General features: G+C 43.1%; 1 protein-coding gene across 1 annotated transcript in view; it reads left to right on the forward strand.

Moving 5' to 3' along the window:
- The window catches only part of LOC137537857 (mucin-2-like), a 350,759-nt gene that overhangs the window by 152,241 nt on the left and 174,337 nt on the right, over positions 1-24,181 (forward strand). The window contains exons 11-13 of the mRNA XM_068259807.1: positions 1,161-1,416; positions 7,522-7,574; positions 12,195-12,295. Coding sequence (XP_068115908.1) covers positions 1,161-1,416; positions 7,522-7,574; positions 12,195-12,295 — 410 coding nt within the window. The remainder of the gene's footprint in view (positions 1-1,160; positions 1,417-7,521; positions 7,575-12,194; positions 12,296-24,181) is intronic.

Raw genomic sequence — 24,181 nt, forward strand, 5'->3', positions numbered from 1 at the left:
CTTCTCATGGGAGATTTTTAGGGTTTTCTTTATTTTCAAAACCACTTACGGAACAGTCCAACTGCCAAAATAGTGTGCTGACTGGCTGGAGGCATTGTATACATCCTTTTCAGGGAGAGCCTTTGTAGATCTACAGCTCAAATGTAAAGGTGGCCACACACCATGCAATTTATAAATATCTGTTCAATTCCAGAATTGCAATCATTTTTTTCTGACTGATTGTAACATTTCAAAAATATGACCAATGTACTACACATATATGTTCAATTTTTCCTCAATTATGATAAAAATGATTGGAAACTCTGAGAAAATTGCTACTGTGTGTATATCAATAAATTGACAATCTAACACACACCATACAATCTTTAGAAACATTGAAGAAAACTTTCCAGCATTACGAATCAATAAAAATAAAAAACGGGAAATCCGTTCGTATTTTTCATTCAAATGAAAAAAAAAGCTTTGAATTTTTTCGGGACATCCAATCGTATTTATCAAATTGCCATAAAATCGGATCATTTTATTGTATCGTGTGTGGCCACCTTAAGTTTTACACTTTTTTGCGATAGTGGTCCTTTAACATATCTGCAAGAGGTGTACAAAACCAAATACTGTATATTCCTGCGTATAAGACTACTTTTTAACCCTTGAAAATCTTCTGAAAAGTTGGGGGTCGTCTTATACGCCGGGTGTCATTGATGCCGTGTGATACACTCTATCCTGTTAATGCCTCTCAGATCTCCCTGCTGAGGGAGCACAATCTATTCTTCCATACCGCTCTGATAAATGGGTAGACAACGCAAGCTGACCAATCCGCTTAAGGAGAGTTGACCAATGCAACAAGTCAATGACTATATCTGGTAATATACTGGGTAACACATACAGTACAGCACCAGTTTCTGTTCATACACAGCAGCAGTATATGATTTTTTATTTTAATTTGGTGTGCATTGGAAGAGGGGGTAGTCTTATATGGCGAGTATATCCCAAACTCTATATTTTACCTGGAAAAGTTGGGGGGTCGTCTTATACGCCCAGTCGTCTAATACACCGGAATATACGGTATTTTTATTTTTTTCTCTATTTCTGAGTTGATCAAATAAAACAACCAAAATACAGTATGTGCCAAGAACGTATTTGATTCATTTTGTTTCTTCCAGAAAAATATATGCATGAATGTGATTCAACAATGGTGTATAATTATACAATAAAGAAGTGTCAGCCTACATGCAAGTCTCTGAGTGTGCCAGATGAATCGTGTTCAGTGACATTTACACCTGTGGATGGCTGCGTCTGCAAACCTGGGTATTTCATGGATGACAAAGGTCAATGTGTTTTAGAAAGTCATTGTCCTTGCTATCATTTGGGAAGATACTACAGCCCTAGGGAAAAGATATATCAATATGGCATGGAATGGTATGTATTAGCATGATTTCTGGCATATAATGCTCATTATCAATGTACTCTTCTAATATAATAAATAACCCTACACTGCTAATGGGCCTGCATGCTTTCATGCATCTAGTCATTCACAAGACTTTAACATCATTCTATATTTATTATCCCTCAGTGTTCCAGGATATTGTATGGATAGGTTGACCAGAGATAGGGGCGTGGCTATAGCTGAGGCCCTGTAGCAGGTGTGAGCCATATTGTCCCTAACCTGGCTTTTTTGGTCCTCCTCACCTTGTGATCACCAGGTTCTTGTACTGAAATTGGGCATCTGAGCTTAGAAAAAGGTCCAATCTGTGCAGTGCAGACACTTCCAGATGCAGATCCTGCAGGAAAGCAGTTCTGGGTATTAAATCATCTCTTTTGAGCACTATAATTGAGTAAGATGCAATAATAATCTAGCAGGAAGGGATACCATTGGTCACAAGATCCTGTAGGAAAGGTATTGTAATTTCAAATAGCTCTGTATTTGGGATATATCCAACAAAATTATTCTGTGAGCTCTCTTACTGTACTTTATGGGAAAGTTGTTGTTGATGGTGGTGTGGTTGATATGTGTTGTTTATGTTGGTTATGTATTAAAGAAGACACTAGAAGCTCGTGATGAGGCAGAACTTGGTTTACTTGGCTGGATTAAGTTGCAAGCATACAGAGCATTTCAGTAAACTGTAACAGCAGACATCTTAGTTGTGAAGACAGAGGAAGAGATAAAAAAAAACAAGTTTTCAGACAGACACACATAACTTTTAACCTTAGTATTTGCTACAGTGCCATCTACTGGTCTAGTGGTGTTAATGCTCAGTACTATATAAAGTACATGCAGTTGTATCTCCAACACCCCTTCTCAACGGCATGTGCGTTATTATACAACATTCAGTCTCTTTTGTAGAAAACAATGACGTTCCCTGGGCAAAGGTTTGGTGAGTGCGTCTGCAGTCATCTCCTCTGATGGGCAGTACTGAATGTCGATAACTCCTTGTTCTTGCATGTCCCTAAGCAGATGATATTTTACATCAATATGCTTGGTTCTTGGGTTAACCTTCTCAGATTGTGTGAGCTTTATGCATCCCTGATTGTCTTCAAAGATGGGTGTGGGTTGTGACATATTTAGTCCCATGTCTAGTAGAAGCTGACGAATCCAAATGGCTTCTTGACATGCATAAGCTGCTGCTATGTATTCCGCTTCAGTTAATGAGAGTGCAACAGTCGCTTGTTTCCGACTTGACCAGCTTATGGTTCCTTGTCCATACTGGAAGATGTAACCACTTGTAGATTTCCGGTCAGTGGTGTCTCCAGCCCAGTCGGCGTACACATATCCAATCAGTTTTGGGTTTGACGATGCTGGAAGTCTCAGCTTCATCTGATTTGTTCCCTTTAGGTATTGCATTACCCTTTTTACTGCGTTCCAGTCGCGTTGACACGGTGATGCGACTTTTCTGCAAAGTATTCCCACTGCTACAGCAATGTCTGGTCTTGTCACGGTGGTAATGTATAGCAATTTTCCAATTGCCCTGCGGTAGTAATCATTGTTAGGTAACAAATTTTCTGTTCCATTGTATTTTGGATAATCTGGTTCCATTGGCGTTCTCACTTCCTTTGCATCTTGCATGTGAAACTGTTCTAATATTTCTGTAATTTTCTGATTTTGGTTAAGAAGATAGCTTCCATCCTCTTCCCGCTCTATTTGAATTCCTAGGTAGTGAGTAATGTTCCCCAACTCTTTAATTTCAAAGTTTTGTTTAAGTTTGTGAACTATTTGGTCATAGTCCCCTTCTTGTTCAAAACACGTCAAGATGTCATCAACGTAAATTAGGATATATGTCCATCTGTTCTCTTGATTCTTCGAGTACAGACATGGATCCGCTTTACTTCTTGAGAATCCTTCTTTCGTGAGTATTTCGTTCACTTTTTCATTCCACACTCTCGCCGCTTGCTTGAGGCCATAGATGCTCTTCTGCAGTTTGCATACAAGGTTCTTTTTCTCCTCAAATCCTGGTGGCTGTTCCATGTATAGATCCTCCTTGATGTCTCCATATATAAAGGCAGTTTTGACATCTAGGTGCTTAACTTGCATTCCCTTTCCGGCAGCAGTGCTAAGGAGTGTTCTCATGGTGGAATATTTCACAACTGGAGCAAATGTTTCATCATAATCTTCTCCAAATTTCTGGGAGTATCCCTTGGCAACTAACCTTGCTTTGTATCTATAGATGTTTCCCTCTGCATCATATTTCACTTTAAAAGTCCATTTGCTTCCGATGGTCTTACGACCAGGAGGGAGTTCTGTTAGTGACCAAGTTTTATTTTCTTGAAGTGATTTTATTTCTTCTTCAGCTGCTTTTCTCCAATGATCAGCTTCCCTTCTTGGCAAAGTTTCTATGTCTTCCCAGGATGTTGGCTCCTGTGTTTGATGCGTTTTTGCAGCATATGATAACCTGCGGGGTGGTATCCCTTTTGTAGTCCGAGTGGATCTTCTGATTTCTTGTTGCTCAGTGGGTTCTACTGGCTCACTGATTGTAAGTTCCATTTCTTGGTCTGGCTCTTGTTCTGCTTCACATGAGTCAGTGTCTCTTGCTGATTCAGCCTGCAAATCCTCTGCACATTTTTCAAGAATTGTATTATCTGGTGCTTCGCTTTCGTCAAAATAGACACTGTGGCTGACTGTCACCTTATTGGTCTTTGGACAAAGGATTCTGTATCCCTTACTCTGCTCACTGTAGCCCACCAGAATGCCTTCTATGGCTTTGTTCTCCAACTTGGAGCGTTTCTCACTTGGAATGTGGGCATATGCTTTACAGCCGAACACTCTGATGTGGCCTACATTAGGTTTTGATCCATTCCACATTTCATATGGTGTACTCTCGATAGCTTTTGATGGGAGCCTGTTTTGTAAGTATGTTGCAGTCATTATAGCTTCTCCCCAGTATTTGTTAGGTAAGCCAGCATCTGAAAGCATACATCTGGTCATTTCTACAAGAGTGCGATTCTTCCTTTCTGCTACACCGTTTTGCTCAGGAGTATATGGTACAGTTGTTTGGTGTAGGATACCCTGTTTCTTCAGGTATGATTCCATCTCCTTACTCGTATATTCTCCTCCATTGTCAGTGCGTATTATTCCAGGTTTTCTTTGAAACTTGTTGCTTGTCATAGCTATAAACTCTTGAAGTTTTTCTAAAGTTTCACTTTTGTGCTTCATCAGATAAGTTATTGTGTACCTAGAATAATCGTCAATGAAAGTCAGTAAATATCTGTTCCCGCCGGGAGTGACGGTTTTCATTGGTCCGCACACATCACTATGTATCAGTTCCATAGGTTTAGTGGTTTTTCTCTGACTGATCTGTGGAAGAGGGGTTCTGGTGGCTTTTGCTTTGATGCAGCACGTGCACTTGCTGAGTGTGTGGCAAGGCAGTATCTACATGTCTTCTGATAGACCTCTCTTTGCAAGGTCCTTTATAGCTTCTGGGTTTCGATGTCCCAATCTTCTGTGCCACAGGTGGATGCACTTGTCATGTGGTTTATGAGTTGCTGCTTTAGCCTTCTCATTTTCAGTGACGAGCTTGTACAGGTGTTCATTTAATTTTCCTCTTGCTAGGATTTGCTTTTCATTTTGAATTGTGCATTCATTACCTCTGAATTGGACGGTGAGTCCATTGCTTGCAAGGGTTTTCACTGATAGGAGGCTTCCTTCTAGGCTTGGAACATATAGAACGTTCTTTACAAGGATACTCTGCTTGCCCCCTGATGGTGTTTTGCAGTTCAGAAACCCCTGACCATTACCTTCAGCAGTAATACTTTTCCCATTTGCTAGGAAGACTTTGTCTTTAACACTGTAATCAATTTCTGTGAAGAATGTCTCATCGCTCGTCATGTGATCTGTTGCCCCTGAATCGATGTACCATCCGCTTAAGGTGCTGTTCTGAGTCACTTTAAAAGTACCACTCCATGATGCACTTTCATTTTCCTGCATGACTGCTTTAGCTCTTTCTCTTGTGGGTGGCTCCTGCTTTCTTTGCTCAGCTTTCCAGATTGAGCAGTTCTTTTTCAGGTGACCGGCCTTTTTACAGCGAAAACACACCCTGGTTTCTTTGCTTTGTCTTGTGCCTTCCTGCACCTTTAGAGCTGTCTCTGATCTCTCATTCTCTTCGCTATGCAGGTTTTCCTTTCTTCTGCTGTATTCATCAATTAGTTTTCCCTTAACATATTCTAGAGTCAGTTCAGTTTCTGGTCTAGTTTCTAGAGCATTTATAAGGGCACTGTATGATTCCGGGAGGCTGCATAGCAGTAATGCTACTACGTGATTGTCTTTCATTTCTTCGCCTATTGCACCCAGCTGGTCCACAATCTCTAGCATAGCATTTACATGTTCACCCATTTCCTGCCCTTTTTCCAGCCTCATCTTATACAGTTTGCGTAGCAGATATAGTTTACTGTTTAGGTTTGCCCGTTCATGCAGCCTTTGTAATGCAGTCCACATACCTTTAGCTGTGTTTTCTTTCCTTATATGAATGAGTTGATCATCCTCCACTAGCAGGCTTATGACTGCTTTTGCTTGCCTGTTTTTTCTGTCCCATTCTTCTGGGTTGTCATTAGGCCTGTCTGTATCCAGCACCTGCCACAAGTCATCTTTGGATAACGGCATTTCAAGCTTAAACTTCCACAGCTGGTAGTTTGTATTGTTAAGCTTTGCTGTTGTAAACTTCATATCTGAAGCGCTTGCCATCTTTCTGGGTGCAGCTCTTGTTTCCTCACACAGGATTCAGTATGATTATAGATGCAGCACTTACTTGCTTGAAGTTTTCCTCTTTCTAGTGTCTGGAGCTGGGCCCATAACCTGTTGGTTATGTATTAGAGAAGACACTAGAAGCTCGTGATGAGGCAGAACTTGGTTTACTTGGCTGGATTAAGTTGCAAGCATACAGAGCATTTCAGTAAACTGTAACAGCAGACATCTTAGTTGTGAAGAGAGAGGAAGAGATTAAAAAAAACAAGTTTTCAGACAGACACACATAACTGTTAACCTTAGTATTTGCTACAGTGCCATCTACTGGTCTAGTGGTGTTAATGCTCAGTACTATATAAAGTACATGCAGTTGTATCTCCAACAGTTTACACTGCATCACCCACCCATGTCCATGTGGAAGGGTTGTGTCTCTCAAGTGTGCAAACTTTGAGGGCAATAATAATACTTTACTAAGGGGCCTCATGACTCACAACAGTAAGTATAAAATACAAGGTCCACTGCTGTTCCTCTTCCTGACTTCTTGGCTAAGTGGCTTCATTGGGTGCAATGTGTCTTATAGCTACCCCCTTTTGTTGCATCTGTAGATCATAGACGTGTCTGTGAATAGATAATCTTGTTCCCCCCTTGAAAATTTTCTGTGCACGTCCAAGAGGGGGTACGTCTGCTAATAAAAGATTAAAGGATAGTATTAGGTTAGTATTGGCCATTTCTTAGAGGAGGGTTGGTATTAGACTGATAGGGTTGTAGTGGGGGTACTTTTAACACTATGTCAACCACAAATTACCATTGAGATAGGGGCCCCAAAAACCAACATACCACTAACTCAAATATCATTAAGGTGAACCTAAGGTGATATAAAAAAAAACTGTTATGGTCACCTATGTGGAGGGAAGGCTTTGGAGCCCGTAGAGCTTTCCCTGCCCTCTGTTCATCCCGTTATTCAACCTGCAGGTCAAATACCTCTTTGGGACTCCTCGTGCAGGCTCAGGAAGTACTTGCATCCCCCGAGAACTCCCAAAGACAATTAAATCCAACTCAGCACACGCGAGTCCGGGCTTGCACATGCACAGTATAGATGTGCCCATCTGCCTAGGAGTCCTGAAGGCACATGAATTCAACGGTGGACAGTGGTGGAGTGAGGGGATGAAGCGAGGCCCAGGAAGGCTCTATAGGATCCAGAGTCTTCCCTCTACGTAGGTGAGTATCTAACCTAAAGCGAGTTCCCTCACTTTAGGTGTACCGTAGTATTCCATCTTATAGAAGAAAACTAAGTGTGAGCACATATACTTGTTTGCTAATCATTAACCCAGTGTAATGACTTTTCTTTACAGTGTCTGCAGAAATGGAAAGCGCTCCTGTGACCTCACAAGTTTAGAAACAACAAGTAAGAATAATAACAGATAAGACTCATTTGTCACTGATATAATTATGTAATTTCTGGAAGAAACTGTAGACCTGTGAATCTTTCCCAAAATCTGATGGGAAGTCCTGTTGACCTCATCTGCTACTCGCTGTACAGGGACAAAAATGTCCACATAAGTTCACAATTTCCATCAATATCTTTTCAACCAGTCCAGTAGTGATGCACAAATGTTCAATAACTAATATAGAAGCACATGATTGGTTTGTTCAGCTCAGTGGCGTAACTAGAGGGGACTAGCCCCTGCAACCACAGGGGAGCCCAGAGCTGTAAGGGGGCCCCAATTACTACTTCACTCCCTCTGATAAAGGGGTCCATCCTTCAGATCGGGTGTTTTTGTCGCTACACTTATTATGGGTGTAACAAATATAATCTCCACACTTGTTTTATGACCCTTGTAAAATGGGCCCCCAGGCTGTGGGGTTTATCAGGGGTAGGCAACGGAGAGGGTGTGAGCATTGGGGGGGGGGGGGGGGGGGGGAATAGGTCCTGTTGAAGTTTTGCTGGGGGGCACCATGATTTGTAGTTACTCCGCTGGTTCATTTAATAGATAAATTTAGTGTTATTCTCATCTTTCTTCGGTTAATACTGTAAGTCTTCTATAAATCAAAGAGTTTACTATAATGATAAGAAGATGGGGACAGCTATTTCTTAAAAGCAGGGGCGCTGCTAGGATCCTAAGAGATCCAGGGCACTTTTGGGCACTCCAGCTGAAAAATGGGTGTGGTCATGCACCAGAATGTAGGTATGGCCACATTTACATGAACTTATTAGCGGTCTAAGTAGTCCTGCAAAATGCTGGATATACCTCCCCCCCCCCTACAATTATACAGAAAAAAAGAAAATGCAGCATATCATATAAATAGGCAGAGTTACTTAAACATACGAGGCATGCTGGGTGCTGTGTGGTACCATGCTGGGTGCTGTGGTATCTCTATGGTGCTATTCTGGGTGCCATGCTGGTTGCTTTGGTGCCTCTATGGGGCATGTTTGGTGTTGTGGTGGCATACTGGAGCATACATCATTGTGTGTGTCCTCACTGGTTTTCCCCCTGACCCCCCAGCAGAGTAGCACAGCAGGAGGAACTACTCATCTCCCACATCCTCTCCTCTAGAGACATCCTCTGTAGCGGGCGGCAGTACTCACCCCATGCGGCCAGAGCTGAGTACTGCTGCCTGGGGGACATCCAGCGCACTCCAGAATAGAGTGCCACTGATCTTTGGGGCTAGCAACGCCCCTGCTTAAAAAGATATTACACAATTATATTATTTGAACATAAATATTACCCTATAATCAAGAATAGCAAATCTGTTATACGGTACTTTAACTACTTGTCGACTGCTCCACGGCAATTGGCGTGAGCCGTGTGGCAGCCCCAGGACCGATCCACGCCGATTGGCATGAACGGCTGTCTATGGGGCTAGCAGGAGATCACGCGCAGGCTGCGCACGCATCTCCTGCTTGGAAGGTGACAAGCAGGAAGTTCAGGTTAGCACACCGTTTTAAGATGCAAAGTGCTTCAATTTATTGCTTCATTGGCACATGAATATGGCAATTGTTTCGGGGCCACAACGGGTCCCCTTCTTCAGACAGTGCAAACAAACGGGTTTGGGTAAGGTGTGCCACCTCTACAACATAACTGTACTGCTTGGAAGGTGGAGCTCCGCCTTCTAATTATGTTGTACAGTGCTGCGATCTGCAGCAGCGCTGTACTGGGGACAGCCGTGTGACAGGACTGTCCCCCAGGGACACAGGGAAGTGATCCGCTGTTATAGGCTAATAAAAAATTGCAACATTTTATTCAAAAATAATATAAATAAATATTTATATAAAAAAAAACATTGGGGGGCGATCAGACACCACCAACAGAGAGCTCTGTTGGTGGGGAGAAAAGAGGGGGGGATCACTTGTGTGCTGAGTTTTACGGCCCTGCATTTTGGCCTTGAAGAAAACCTGAACTTAAAATTAAAAGTCAAAATAAGCATACACGAGTCATACTTACCTTCCATGTAGTCTACTCCTCAGTGTCTTTCTTCTGTCCCGCATCCTGTTTGTTCACTGTGATCAAGGGAATTTTCCGTCCTCCATTTTGAAAATGGCCATTACCCATAACAGCTTTCTGGTCAGCACACAGTTAAACTGTAACATCGCCCACTTGAGCCATAGGGAAACATGGACATTACTTGGTACATCAGTTTTCCTCTCAGCTATAACTGACAGCAACTGATATTTTACTGACAGCAACTGATATATTTCAGATCTGACAAAATATTGTCAGAACTGGAAGAGATTATTGTCAGAAGAAAATGGTGGGCTTCTGAGAGGAACTGATGGCAAGGTAACTATGTAATGTTCATTTGAAGTTACCTCATGTATTTATTTTAAATATTTTTACTCAGTATAGGTTCTCTTTAACTACTTTGGCCTCCTGGTCATACTAGCTACGCCCAGGAGGCCATGTGCGCGTCCGCGCGCTCCTGCGTACGATTGCGCGCGTGCACGCACGCTCCCGGCCGCGGATCGTTAGCCCACGAATCAGTGAATCGGGCTATGGTGCCCAATCACTGATTCCTCTCCCCCGCAGAAAAAGCGACAGCTTCTCTGAGAAGCTCCGCTTTTTCTGGCTGTTGCGTCCCCCATGCATCCCTCTAAGCATATGACGTCATGTAAACAAACTCATGGCCGCCATCTTGTGGCCAAAAAGTAAAACTACAACTAAAAGTAAAAAAAATAAAACTCAACACACATTTACATTCTAAAAGTACTGTTTACATCCCACCCTCCCAAAAAATACCCAAATAAAATGTTTAATATAAAAAAAAAAAATTACAATAATAAAAAAAAAAACATGTATATATTTACCTAAGGGTCTAAACTTTTTAAATATCAATGTAAAGATGAAATATTTCTATATTTTTTTTTATTTTAAACTTGTAAATAGTGATAGATGCAAAACAGAAAAAATGCACCTTTATTTCCAAATAAAATATTGTCGCCATACATTGTGATAGGGACATAATTTTAACGGTGTAATAACCGGGACATATGGGCAAATACAATACGTGAGTTTTAATTATGGAGGCATGTATTATTTTAAAACTATAATGGCTGAAAACTGAGAAATAATGATTTTTTTCCGTTTTTTTTTCTTATTCTTCCTGTTAAAATGCATTTACAGTAAAGTGGCTCTTAGCAAAATGTATCACCCAAAGAAAGCCTAATTGGTGGTGGAAAAAACAAGATATAGATCAGTTCATTGTGATAAGTAGTGATAAAGTTATAGGCTAATGAATGGGAGGTGAACATTGCTCGGATGCATAAAGTGAAAACGACTGAAGGCTGAAGTGGTTAAAGCTGCAGTGGCCTATTTGACTAAAAATGGCCTGGTCTTTAGAGGGGCTTAACACTGCGGTCCTCAAGTGGTTAAATTCAAAATGTCTTTGACGGCGCGAAATGGCTGTAAACCACTCTCATTTGCCTGTACCTCTCTCCATCCTTTGACATGCATGATGTTGTTATGCCTTTTAATGGACTAAAATAAAAGTGACGTTTTACTTGGCAGTGCACCACCGCTTGCTTCTTCTATACTGAACTGGTTACTAGGATTGGTGAGTTGCACTCCATGGTATAGAGCCTGCTACCGGTGCATAGCACCCTGCTCTTATTTTGCTGACCAGATCAAAAACTTGTATAGAATGAATTAGCCTTGTCAGGTGGACAGGACAAGTTGATCATTATTGTGGTGAAGATCTTCAGAATCTAGTAAGCAAGCTTGGGGCAGGCAGATAACCCAGCTGCAAGCTTACTGCTACGGAATAAAGTAAGGTCCTTAAAGGGAACCTGAAGCGAGAAGTATATGGAGGCTGCCATATTTATTGCCTTTTAAATAATACAAGTCGCAAAGCAGCCCTGCTGATTTATTTAGGTGCAGTAGTGTCTGAATAACATCAGAAACAAGCATGAAGCTAACCTTGTTAGATCTGACAATGTCAGAAACTCCTAGGCCCATATGCTATTCACTTTTTCTCCTGAGTTTTCTCCTAGGTGATATTTTTTAGCTTGTTAATAAAATGCTGTTTAAGCCAGCAGAAAGTAAGAAAATACTCAAAACAAGTTTGGTATCACTTTTTCACCTACTTTTTGGTACTTTTTTAGTTGAAAAGTTCTGGAAAGTTATTTTAAATCAAAGATGAAATATTATCTCCTAGGAGAAAACTCAGGTGAAAAAGTGAATTGCATATGGCCCCTAATCTTCTTTATGCTTGTTCAGGGTCTATGGCTAAAAATATTAGAGGCAGAGGATCAGCAGGATACCCACCCAACTGGTATTGCTTAAAAGGACATAAATATGGCAGCCTCCATATACCTCTCGCTTCAAGTTCCCTTTAACTTGGCCATGATGTTAACTTGGATGGTGCAAATGACTGGAATAATGTAGAATTAATTTGGCCAATATACTAGTTCATACCTGAACTCTGCATTTGTCATGTGCAAGCATAGTGTGAATGCACAGCATATACTGTACTATTTCAAGCAGACCTGTACAGGTATTTTGTTATAATGCACTTCTTTTGCGCTCTCCAGATTGCACTGCACCGATGGTTTACTTTAATTGTTCCCAACATCCTCCAGAAACTACTGGAATTGAGTGCTTTTACAGTTGTCTATCCTTCAATGTTGATTGTGTGAGTATAAATTTGATTACTTTTTTTTACTTTGGTTAGGATATCATTTTGACTAAACTAGTCCTCATCTATTACTGAATACCAAACAGGATTAATTCCTGTTCTCGATATTCCCTGTTATATGTGCTAAAGAGCAATAGAAAGAGCAATGATGTACTATAAACCAAAATGCAAAATACAGGACTAAAGAATGTGTGAGAATTATTTTTTATTGTATGTGCTAATTGAAATATGTGGTACCCTGAGGGCCCATTCACACTTACGGGGCCACTAATGCAAAAAAAAAAAAGTAGGCAGTTAAAATCTGACAGAACCGATAGGTTTTGGGCCGGTCCATCTCCTCATGGGGGATTCTCAGGATTTTCTTTGTTTTTAACAGCATTTCCTGAACAGCAGTTGCAAAGTCTAACTGCTAAACACAAATAGTGTTTTTTAGAAGGGTTCTTGAGCAAGTGCTGTTTATCTACAGAAACGTATATGCTTTCAATGTAGTGCTTCCAGAAGACCCAAACATTACAACAATCCAATATTGGCTTTCAGCCTTTCCCTTGTACACAGAGATTATTCCAGTTTCTCTGAATCTTATAATTATATTATGTGTTGTACATGGCAGAATCTAGTAATAATCAGGACCTCTGACCCGGAATTAATGGCACTTGCACATGTGTAGTAGCCTCCTTTCAGACACGCAAATGGCGCTGTCCTGGGGTTGTGGCTTAACATGCACTGCTCGGAGTGCTGTGAGCGAGCCTCAGGCAGAAGGAGAGCCACCAGGAGAGCACACAGATGGTGCCATCTGTGTGTCTAAAAGGAGGCTACTGCGATTAGGTTAAAAAAATACATATGTCCATTGAGTTTAGCCAGAAAGTATGGTACAACACTAACCTTACTCCTTCACATATACAGTATCACTTCTTCCAGAGGAAGTTAGAAAAACCCTTACAAGGCTTGGACCAATTGATAATTAGATCAAATCCCTGGTCAACACCCCCCGGAATTACCTAATAATTGTCCTACAGTAAAAGGAAAGCATCTAAGCCCCCCTTAACACTCAAACTGCCACCACTGTTCATAGGTGTTCTGTGGTTTCACATCTAAAAGCTGTTTAATACAAAACTACTGCAACAGACATCTATAGGCATTTTTGTGTCTCCACATTTCTTTCCCACGGACATCTAAAATGCGTTTGGTACAAAGGTTTAGTTCCAACTTTCTACTTTTCTTAAAATAAACAAATCATTCTACCCTGCATTTCAACTTTGCTCTAAAATATTATTTACAGCATATTATATGCAAAAAGCATTTTTTTTTACTAGACCAACATTGGAAGGGTTACACAGAGGTTTAAAGGTCCTGGAGAGATATGCAGAAGTTCAGATAGATACATTCTATTTAGTTACATGTATCTATTGATAAACAGTTACACACTCTTTGGCTGTCGTCCAAGCTCCTTCTCAGTGAGAGAGATGAGTCACATTCAACACTTAGATACATTATGTAAACAAAATGTATCTATTTCAGCTTCGGATGCGTCTGCAGAAATCTAAAGGAACTTTAAAGCCCTGTGTAACCCTTCCAATGCTGGTCTAGTAAAAAAAAAAAATGCTGGTTGCATATAATATACTGTAAATAATGTTTTAGAGCAAAGTTGAAATGCAGGGTTATATTCCGCTTTAATGCAGAAATATGCAAATGTTACTGCAAATCTACGCAGATTGAATAGGGACCAGTGAAATGTTTTTACTGCAAGATTTCATTAGTCCATTTTACAAAAGATTTTTGTAATAATTATTATACTTTTGTATAATAATAATTAGCATAATTCTCAATTATGTTACATTTATTTGCACTTCAATAACAATTCTACTGACTAATTTGGTACAGGTAGATTTAGACCCAGTCCCAGTCAGTGCATCATTGTAAAGCAGAGGGACACCAAGAGCCCCAATAGTGTAATTCGTCTTGGGGACAACAAATAAATGAGAAGTTAAAATTATACTTACAAACCAGGGTTACCAATAGGCAACCACTGTATAGGCAGGTGGGGAGAACAATCCTGACCCCACTCAGGAATAAAAAGTCGCTCTCTGTAGACAGGAAAATAGGGTAACAACCCTCCACCCAGGGTGGACTCAATGTAGTGTACAAGATACAGAGGCGCCAAAAGAATAAAAGGTAATTAAATGAACTTAAAAAACCAACTGGTTAAACAGAGGCGGCAGCGGTGGTCTTACCCCCTCCAAACAGACACAGGCAAGGACTGCGATTCAGACAGTCAACAATTTATTCGGAACTCCAAAAAACAATGCAACGCGTTTCACGGGCCATACATCCCGCTTCCTCAGGCAAAATACAGTAGGAGTCACAGCATCTGTATTATATCAGTGAGCTCGGCGCGATCGCCGGCAAAACTGACACAAAGGACCTGACGCCCATCGGCGTTAGGCGGTCCTGGGGCTGCTGCCATGGCCACACCCATCGGCGTTAGGCGGTCCTGGGGCTGCTGCCGTGGCCACACCCATCGGCGTTAGCCAGTCCCCAGCTGGTTAAGGGGCTTTGCTATTAACTGCTAAAGTCGGCGGGAATTGTTTCCTTAAGAACTGTCATTACGGGATTTAAATATATACTTTTTTTCTTTGAAATTTTAAAATCGATTTTCTCAAAAAGTATAAGGTCTTTTTTGAAAAATTTTCTTCCTCATGTTCCCTCTGTTCTTCTTAACATTCCCTGCAAATTTGGTGTTTCTGGGATTTAAGGGGGCTTTGCTATTAACCGCTAAAGTCGGCGGGCGTTTCATTTTCCCACAGTCAGAAGGAGAATTTTAAAATTGATTTTCTCAAAAAGTATAAGATTTTTTTTTTAAAAACAAATTCCTCTTGTTTCCACTTTTCTTCTTAACATAACTAGCAAATTTGGTGTTTTTAGCTTTTAAGGGGGCTTTGCTATTAAACGTTAAAGTCGGCGGGCAGACATTTTCCAAATGGCAGCAAAGCAGGGCTTAAAACGATAAATAGCGTTCAGGCAGGACAAAAAAAAGCAGGCTTTAAAACGATAAATTGTGTTCACAAGGTCTGCGCCATTTTTTAACCTTAAAAACAATAAGTATCGTCCGACAATGCAAGTGAATGGGGCGCCATTTTTACACATCGGCGCTGTGCGCCATTTTTAACTGTTCCGGCCCTGCGCCCCTTCCTCCATCCTGAACCTGTACTGTGGAAGTCAGGGAGGCAGGGTGTAAAGCCATTCAGCCTTCTGTACTTCTCCATACCCCCTTCACTACCAGTACTGATAAGGACCTGGACTTACAGGAATGACACTGCACAGGGTCCTAATGCTGCCATGCTAGCAATGATGGATAGATTCCACCAAGAGACAAATCTCTCTCTGATCAAATCTGATAAGAGAGAGATCTGTCAGCTGCCCATACATTGCAGGATGATTCCCAATCGACCTCAGCAGCTTGAAATCTTTCCAGAATTGGCCAAGTCCCCTGTGTTTGCTGCATCCACCACCACCCCCTAGTGGATAAGTGTACCCCACATGTGTGCGTTTATACATAAACTGTCCTGTGTTGCCCATCATGTGGTGCCCATCCATCTTCTGCTTCCTGCTCCTCCATTTGCGCTTCGCAAGCTGCTGACATTTAGCACACGTGACATCACACATGCGTCACACATTATATGCTGGTGGTATGTGAGCCACAAATGGAACAGAAAGAAGCTGAAGACGGATGGGCACAGTATGGTAAGTGACACAGGACAGGTAATGTATGAATGCACACATGGGGGCATATTTATACACTTGGGGGAACAGTGCTAGTGGTTCTGTTGTGTTCATCACTCGCACCACTTTACAAAGTGCATAGTCATGTCACTAACTGTCCTCTGATGCGCTTACAATCTAATCTCTGCCATAGTCATAGTCTAATCTCCTACCATATTATTATTGTGTATTTATATAGTACTGACATCTTCTGAAGCACAGGGTACATAGTCATGTCACTGACTGTCCTCAGAGAAGCTCACAATCTAATCCTACCATAGTCATAGTCTAATGTCCTACCATATTATGTATTTATACAGTATAGCAATGACATCTTCTGCAGCACATTACAGGGTACATAGACATGTCACTAACTGTCCTCAGAGGAGCTCACAATCTAATCCCTGCCATAGTCATAATTTAATATCCTACCATATTATGATTATGTATTTATATAGCACTGACATCTTCTGCAGCACTTTACAGATCACATATTCATGTCACTGACTGCCCTCAGAGGGGCTCACAATCTAAGACTACAATAGTCATATAGTCTAATGTCCTCTATTATTATTATAATTATTATGTATTTATATAGCACTACTCCATAGTAGTGGCTGGATAGTGTAATGGTTAAGGGCTCTGCCTCTGACACAGGCGACCTGGGTTCAGTAAGCCAGCACCTTGGGCAAGTCTCCCTCACACTGCTACTGCCTATAGAGCGTGTCCTAGTGGCTGCAGCTCAGGCGTGTTGAGTCCGCCAGGAGAAAAGCGTGATATAAATGTTCTGTGTTTGTTTGTTTGTAGCACTGATATCTTCTGCAGCACTTTGTAGTGTACATAGTCATGTCACTGACTGTCCTCAAGTGAGTTCACTATCTAATCTCTACCATAGTCATAATCGAATGTCCTACCATATTATTATTATTTCTATTATTATTATTATTATTATTATTATTATTATTATTATTATGTATTTATATAGCACTGCCATCTTCTGCAGCACTTTACACAGTACACAGTCATGTCACTGACTGTCCCCAGAGTAGCTCATAGTATAATCCCTACCATAGTTATAGAATAATATTTTCACTATAGGATTGTTTGGGGGGAAACCAGTTGACTTATTAGTATATTTTGAAGATATAGGAGAATATGAAGTGTTTGAATGAAATCTGGGGGAACTTATACCTGGCTTCCTATATTGGGGGAACGTATACCTGGCTTCCTATACTGGGGGCCCCTATACCTGGATACCTAAAAACCCAACAAAAGGATGTCAAGTGATCTCTACTACTGATGATTACGGTATGTGTGCCAAATGCAGTCCTATGGAGCAGCTCACTACATACACCACCCCCATAAAGAGGAACAATAACAGGGAGAGACTGGCCACGAATCCATGTCAGCGACATAGTTGTGGCTGATGGGTGAGGGGGGGGGGGGGCCCACATGGGCAGCTCAGCCTCTGTTGGTGGTGGACCTTGTCCCGGCCCTGTGGATGATCGTTCGGTTCTGTGCTGCAGGGAGCCGGTTTGTCATTATGTGCATTTACTGGGGAAAATCTGTCTCTTATTATGTGCATTTGCTGGGCATTGTTGCCCAGACAATGCCATGCCTCACTACCCCCCGCAGGCACCCCACCACCTCTCACTCTCCCACCGGGGAACGGGGACCATGCACACCACCCCATGCCACACACACCGCATACACCAGAGAGCAGCTTCTACAGTGGGAACCGTGGGGCCCCTCACCCGCTGTAGCCAGGCTTCTGTCCAAGCTGGTCTGGAATCACAGACTGGTCCTGGATCCAGCCCTTGGCCCTCGTGCAGGCCAGAGGCGGAGAGGCTGTCAGGCAGGCGCCCGCGAGAGACTTAAAAGGAAGGGCCTACGATCAGTTATCCCCTCAGTCCTCCTGGCGAATGTGCGCTCCCTCCCCAACAAGCTGGACGAACTGAGCCTACTCTGTGACAGGAGGGACCTTAGCAGGACGACGCCTGTCCTCTGCTTCACAGAAACTTGGTTACACGAGGACATCCCTGAGAGCTCTCTACATCTCCCAGGCTTCAGTCTCACCCGTGCAGACCGGGACCCTGTCCTCTCTGGGAAGAGAAGAGGTGGGGGTATCTGCTTCTATATCAGCTCCTCATGGTGCACCACCACGTCAGTACTCATCAGGAAGTGCTCCCCTCATACTCATCGACTGCAGGCCGTCATACTCGCCACGTGAGTTTTCCTCCTATGTTCTTGCCGGTGTGTACATTCCTCCTGACGCCGACGTCAAAGGTGCCTTATTGGACCTCAGCGAGACCATCTTAAAGTGGGAGACGTCCCTCCCAAACTCACTATTTATTATTATGGGCAATTTCAACAAGGCCAATCTTCGCCAGGAGATGCCACGCTACTACCAGCACGTGGAGTGCCCCACCAGGGGTGCGAACACTCTCGACCACTGCTACACAGCACTGAAGGATGCCTACAAGATAGCCCCAGGGGCAGCTCTTGGCTCCTCTGACCACTGTGTCATCCACCTGATCCCCATCTACAAGAGACGCCTGGAATCTGCTAAACCGACTCTTAAATCCACCAAAGTATAGTCGGACGAGGCCAAGCTCCAACTCCAAGCCTGTTTGCACCGACTGGGAGTCCCTGGAAGCACCAAACATAGACGAGTGGGCAGACAATGTTGCCTCATACATCAACTTCTGTGAGGACTCTTGCGTACCAACCAAAGTCTTCAAGGTCAACCCGAACAACAAACCATGGTTCACTAACAAGCTACGGCAACTGCGGAGGCGGAAGGAAATTGCACACAAGACCGGCAACCAGGAGGACTACAGGAAGGCGAGGAACGACCTTAATCGAGAACTGAGGGCTGCCAAAAGGGACTATGCTGAGAGGATGGAACAAAACCTGCGGTCAAACGACATTCGAGCTGTGTGGAAGGGTCTTAGGGCTGCTACCAACTACAACCCCCCCCCCCCCCCCCCCCTCACAACAAGCACCTTCCAGTCCGGAGCTAGCCGAAGAACTCGGCAAGTTCTACTGATTCCCTCCCCTCACCCCGAGGAAAACATCACAAGTCAGGCTCCTCCTCTAGTAGTGAGCGAAGCTGATGTCCTGCCACTCTTGTCAAGGTTGAACACCAGGAAAGCGCCTGGACCGGACGGCGTGTCTCCAACCTGCTTAAAAACCTGCTCCAGGCAACTCGCTCCCATCCTCTCTGCCATCTTCGCCAAATCACTAAGTGAAGGAAGAGTCCCCAGATGCTTCAAGAGGTCGACCATCATTCCTGTCCCTAAGAAACAGGGAGTCTCTGTCTGACATGAACAACTTCAGGCCGGTAGCCCTTACTTCCATCATAATGAAAACATTAGAGCGATTGGTCCTATCTAACCTCAAGATTTCAACTTTGCCCCTTCTAGACCCCCATCAGTTTGCGTATAGGGAAAACAGGTCCACTGACGATGCTATAAACATATGCCTGGAGTTCATTTATGACCACCTTGACAGACCAGACACGTATGCCAGAATACTACTCCTGGACTTTAGCTCGGCATTCAACACTATCTGTCCACGCATCCTACAAAAACAACTGGCCACACTTGGTGTGCACCCAAGCCTACGCCGCTGGATCACAGACTTCCTCTCCAACAGGACCCAAGCTGTCAGGCTGGGTGACATCCACTCACAAACCATGACCACGAACACAGGTGCCCCCCAAGGCTGCGTCTTGTCTCCACTGCTATTCTCCCTCTATACAAACAATTGCAGATTCATAGCAGACTCAGTCAAGGTCATCAAGTTCGCCGACGACACCACCATTGTCGGCCCTGTCACCAAGGACAACATCCAGGAGTACTGTCAGCAGGTGGAAAGGATCTCCCAATGGTGCAAGGAGAACAAGCTGGTGCTCAACACTGCAAAAACTGTCGAGCTAATCATTGACTTCAGCAAATCCACTCCCACCCCACCACCAATTCACATTGATGGTACGGAGGTGGCTAGAGTGCCTTGCGCCCATCTCCTGGGCACTACCATCTCCAGCGACCTCAGCTGGATGCCTAACATCACTGCCATCCAAAGAAAAGCCCAGCAGAGACTCTACTTCCTTCGTCAGCTAAGGAAGTTCGGCATGGCCCCGGAGATCATGACCAGCTTCTACTCCGCCACCATCGAATCGATCGTCTGCTCTTCCATCCTGGTCTGGTACACCGGCGCAACCACCAGCGACAGGCTCACACTTCAGAGGGTCATCAGGGCAGCGGAGAGGATCATTGGAAGACCTCTCCCCCTCACTTGACCTCCTACACAAGAGAAGGTTGAGATCAAGGGCGCTTAAAATCGCTAACGATCCTGCTCACCCGGGCCACAGCTACTTCTGTCAGCTCCCACTAGGACGGAGACTTCGGGCCATCTCCACAAGGACGGCCAGACACAGTAACTCTTTCTTTCCCGCGGCCGTCAGCCTCCTTAATTTCCTCCACATACTCCCATCAGCACACAAAAACTGATAAAAAGTGATGATAGGCCTTCCATGAGTACTGTAATGGGTGTTAAATGCTGCTCTACAATGTAACACAAATGTCAAGTGCAATACAATGTGAATGTAATTGCTTTCCTCTGTGTATAAGTGCTCTAGCATGTAACACAAATGTCAAGTGCAATATAATGTGAATGTAATTGCTTTCCTCTGTGTATAAGTGTAGTGTTAACTCTGTTCTGCTGTTCTACGCTACTTACCGTTGTCTCTCTTGAGCTATATGTACTGTGCCAAACCCAATTCCGGACATGACCCAGTCATGCTTGGCGAAATAAATGATTCCTGATTCCTGATTATTATGTGCATTTGCTGGTGAAAAGCTGTCTCTTATTATGTGCATTTGCTGGTGAAAAGCAGCCTCTTGTTATGTGCATTTACTGGTGAAAAGCTGTCTCTTGTTATGTGCATTTACTGGTGAAAAGCTGTCTCTTATTATGTGCATTTACTGGTGAAAAGCTGTCTCTTATGTGCATTTACTGGTGAAAAGCGGTCTCTTATGTGAATTTACTGGTGAAAAGCGGTCTCTTGTTATGTGCATTTACTGGTGAAAAAAACGGTCTCTTATGTGCATTTACTGGTGAAAAGCTGTCTGTCATTACGTGCATTTAATGGTGAAACGCTGTCTCTTATGTGCATTTAGTGGGGAAATTTTGTCAACAAAAATCTTTTGTCAGTAAATTTTTAGGTATTTGTCAGTAAAAAATAACGAGAAAGATTGGCAACACTGGCAGGCTGCGCGGCGCACCTGGAAAGATACAGGCAGCCCACCTCACGCTTGGGCTTGGCGGGGGGAGGAGCCGACGACAGCAAGAAAGAGTAGGGTGGCCGCATGCAGCCATAAATATGCAGTGTGTGACTGTGTTGCCCTCGCAGAGCCTCTCAGCCTGAGTCAGTCCAGAGACTAGATGACTCGCAGGCAGCCAAAGCCAGCCAGGAGCAAGCCCATGGAAGAGGGGTAGAAATGGGGTATCACATGCATGTGTAAAGTGTGGGTGTGATTAGGCAGGACATGGGTGTGGTTATGTGGTTGGGTGCGGTTAATTTAACCACTCCCATAGGCGCCAGAGAAAATCTTGCACCCAGGTGCCAGGCACCCCAGGCTCACCCCTGATCATGCTAATGCCTTTTGTAATTCCTCCTTTGCAATGTCTTGCTCCAGTAAGTTACTTTGGGATTCTGTTAAGGGGCCCATACATTTGCCGACCAACCAACCAATTGACCATCCAATTCGATTGTAATCAAATCGGATGAAAATTGGTGCTGCCAAGTGCATGCCCGACCGACAAAGCGACCAATTTCGGGGCAGAAATTGGCCACACGGTCGATCGCGCATACTGGAAAACTTCGGGCCGAGGTTGGTCGGTTGGGTGCGTGGCGGTACTGCGGCGGAATTTCGACAAGACAATGAAACCCCCACCACTGCCGTCGCAATGTGTAAATGTATGCAGTGTGTGTGCATGTATACATTACCTGTCCGGTGTCGGCCTCCATGCGGTGACCGTCCATCTTTTATACATACATTTACACATTGCGGCAGCAGCGGCGGGGCGGACGCGTCGGCTCAGCCGATTCCCTGATGATTTCATGCTGAAATTGGACGGGAATCGGCCTGTAGTGTATGGGCAGATTCGATTAGAGACAAATTTATCTCTAATCATATTCGATTAGAGATACATTTGTCTTTTGGTCGAATCTGCCCATAATCTTCTAATGTATGGCTACCTTTAGTTTAGGAATTTTCATTGAGTTTAGGTAATTAAGTAGTTCAGATTTAGATCTTTGAACTTGGGTTCTGAAAATATGTAATAAAAATGTAATAAATTTTAGAGGAGCAAAAAAGAGGGCGTATATCCCAGAAACATCACGAAAAAACACCGTATATCTATTAAAATATCATAATTCTATTGATTATATCATACAAAAGTGAAAAAATCTAAAAAAGCCTAATGTGGTGGATCACATCACCCCGCCGCTCACACACAACTCCAATCTCACTCCAGACTCTCACTTCTCCCCCTTATATATGATGATGCTCATAAACACTGGTACCAGTAAATTAGACCTTATTGCTCCAATGTGTCCATTATTGAACCGATTGTTGCACAGCAGAAAGAATACACATGATCAAACCTCCCATTTGGAGTCAGTTTTCTTCAGTGTAAAAGAAGACCAACCATTGGTGGTTCAGTTAGTTCCAACAGAAACTGCTTATTCATTCAAATTAAGCCGGTGAAAAAAAGCATGAATCAGGCCGCAATATGCATCGCAGTAATGAGTACCAGCAATGTTAGTAGCAGAGTGGCATAGCAGGTTAGAAAAGGCACAATCCCTGAAAGGTGCCTCAAAATCATCCAGCAGATGTACACCACAGCAATGAGTATAAGCAGGGCCGGATTTGGACTTCCCAGTGCCCTAGGCCCGGTACCACCAACCGCCCCCCCCCCCCCCCACACACACACACACTCACACACACTCAGGGTGCATACACACATCAGACCATAGTCTTTGGAAAATGAAAGATCACAGACCAATGTTACCCCCTTCCATGTAGTATGAGGGCCATACCTACAAAGTCTATTCTATTGAGCTGAACTCCCCATCAGATAGAAATCTTTGCAAGATGCTGCACAAAAAGATGCTGTACACATGCAACAGATCAGTATCTGCAAAAGATCTGTTCCTGCAAAAGATCCGTTTCTGCAAAATGCATTCATAGTCTATGATATCTGCAGATCATCATACACACCTTGTTTAACAAACATTCATCTACAGATCAGATCCACCAGGATGGATCTTCAGATCTGCAGATGATTGTCTGATCTGCAGATAATTGTCTGTTAAACAAGGTGTGTATGAGGATCTGCAGATATCATAGACTATGAATGCATTTTGCAGGAACGGATCTTTTGCAGGAACAGATCTTTTGCAGATATTGATCTTTTGAACGTGTTCAGCATCTTGCAAAGATTTTTATCTGATGGGGAGTTCAGCTCCATAGAATAGACTGTGTAGGTATGGCTCTCGGACTCCATGGAAGGGGGTAAAATTGGTCTGTGATCTTTCATTTTCCAAAGACTGTGGTCTGATGTGTGTATGAGCCTTTAGGAAAATGAAAGATCACAGACCAATTTTACCCCCTTCCATGTAGTATGAGAGCCATACCTACACAGTCTATTCTATGGAGCTGAACTCCCCATCAGACAGAAATCTTTGCAAGATGCTGCACACATAGATGCTGTACACATTCAAAAGATCAGTATCTGCAAAAGATCTGTTCCTGCAAAATGCATTCATAGTCTATGATATCTGCAGATCATCATACACACCTTGTTTAACAGACATTCATCTGCAGATCCGATCCACCAGGATGGATTTTCAGATCTGCAGATGATTGTCTGATCTGCAGATGAATGTCAGTTAAACAATGTGTGTATGATGATCTGCAGATCTCATAGACTATGAATGCAATTTGCAGGAACAGATCTGTGGCAGGAACAGATCTTTTGCAGATACTGATCTTTTGTGTCTGTACAGCATCTGTGTGTGCAGAATCTTGCAAAGATTTTTTCTGATGGGGAGTT

The sequence above is a fragment of the Hyperolius riggenbachi genome, chromosome 11 (genome assembly GCF_040937935.1).
Source record: "Hyperolius riggenbachi isolate aHypRig1 chromosome 11, aHypRig1.pri, whole genome shotgun sequence".
NCBI classification, from domain to species: domain Eukaryota; kingdom Metazoa; phylum Chordata; class Amphibia; order Anura; family Hyperoliidae; genus Hyperolius; species Hyperolius riggenbachi.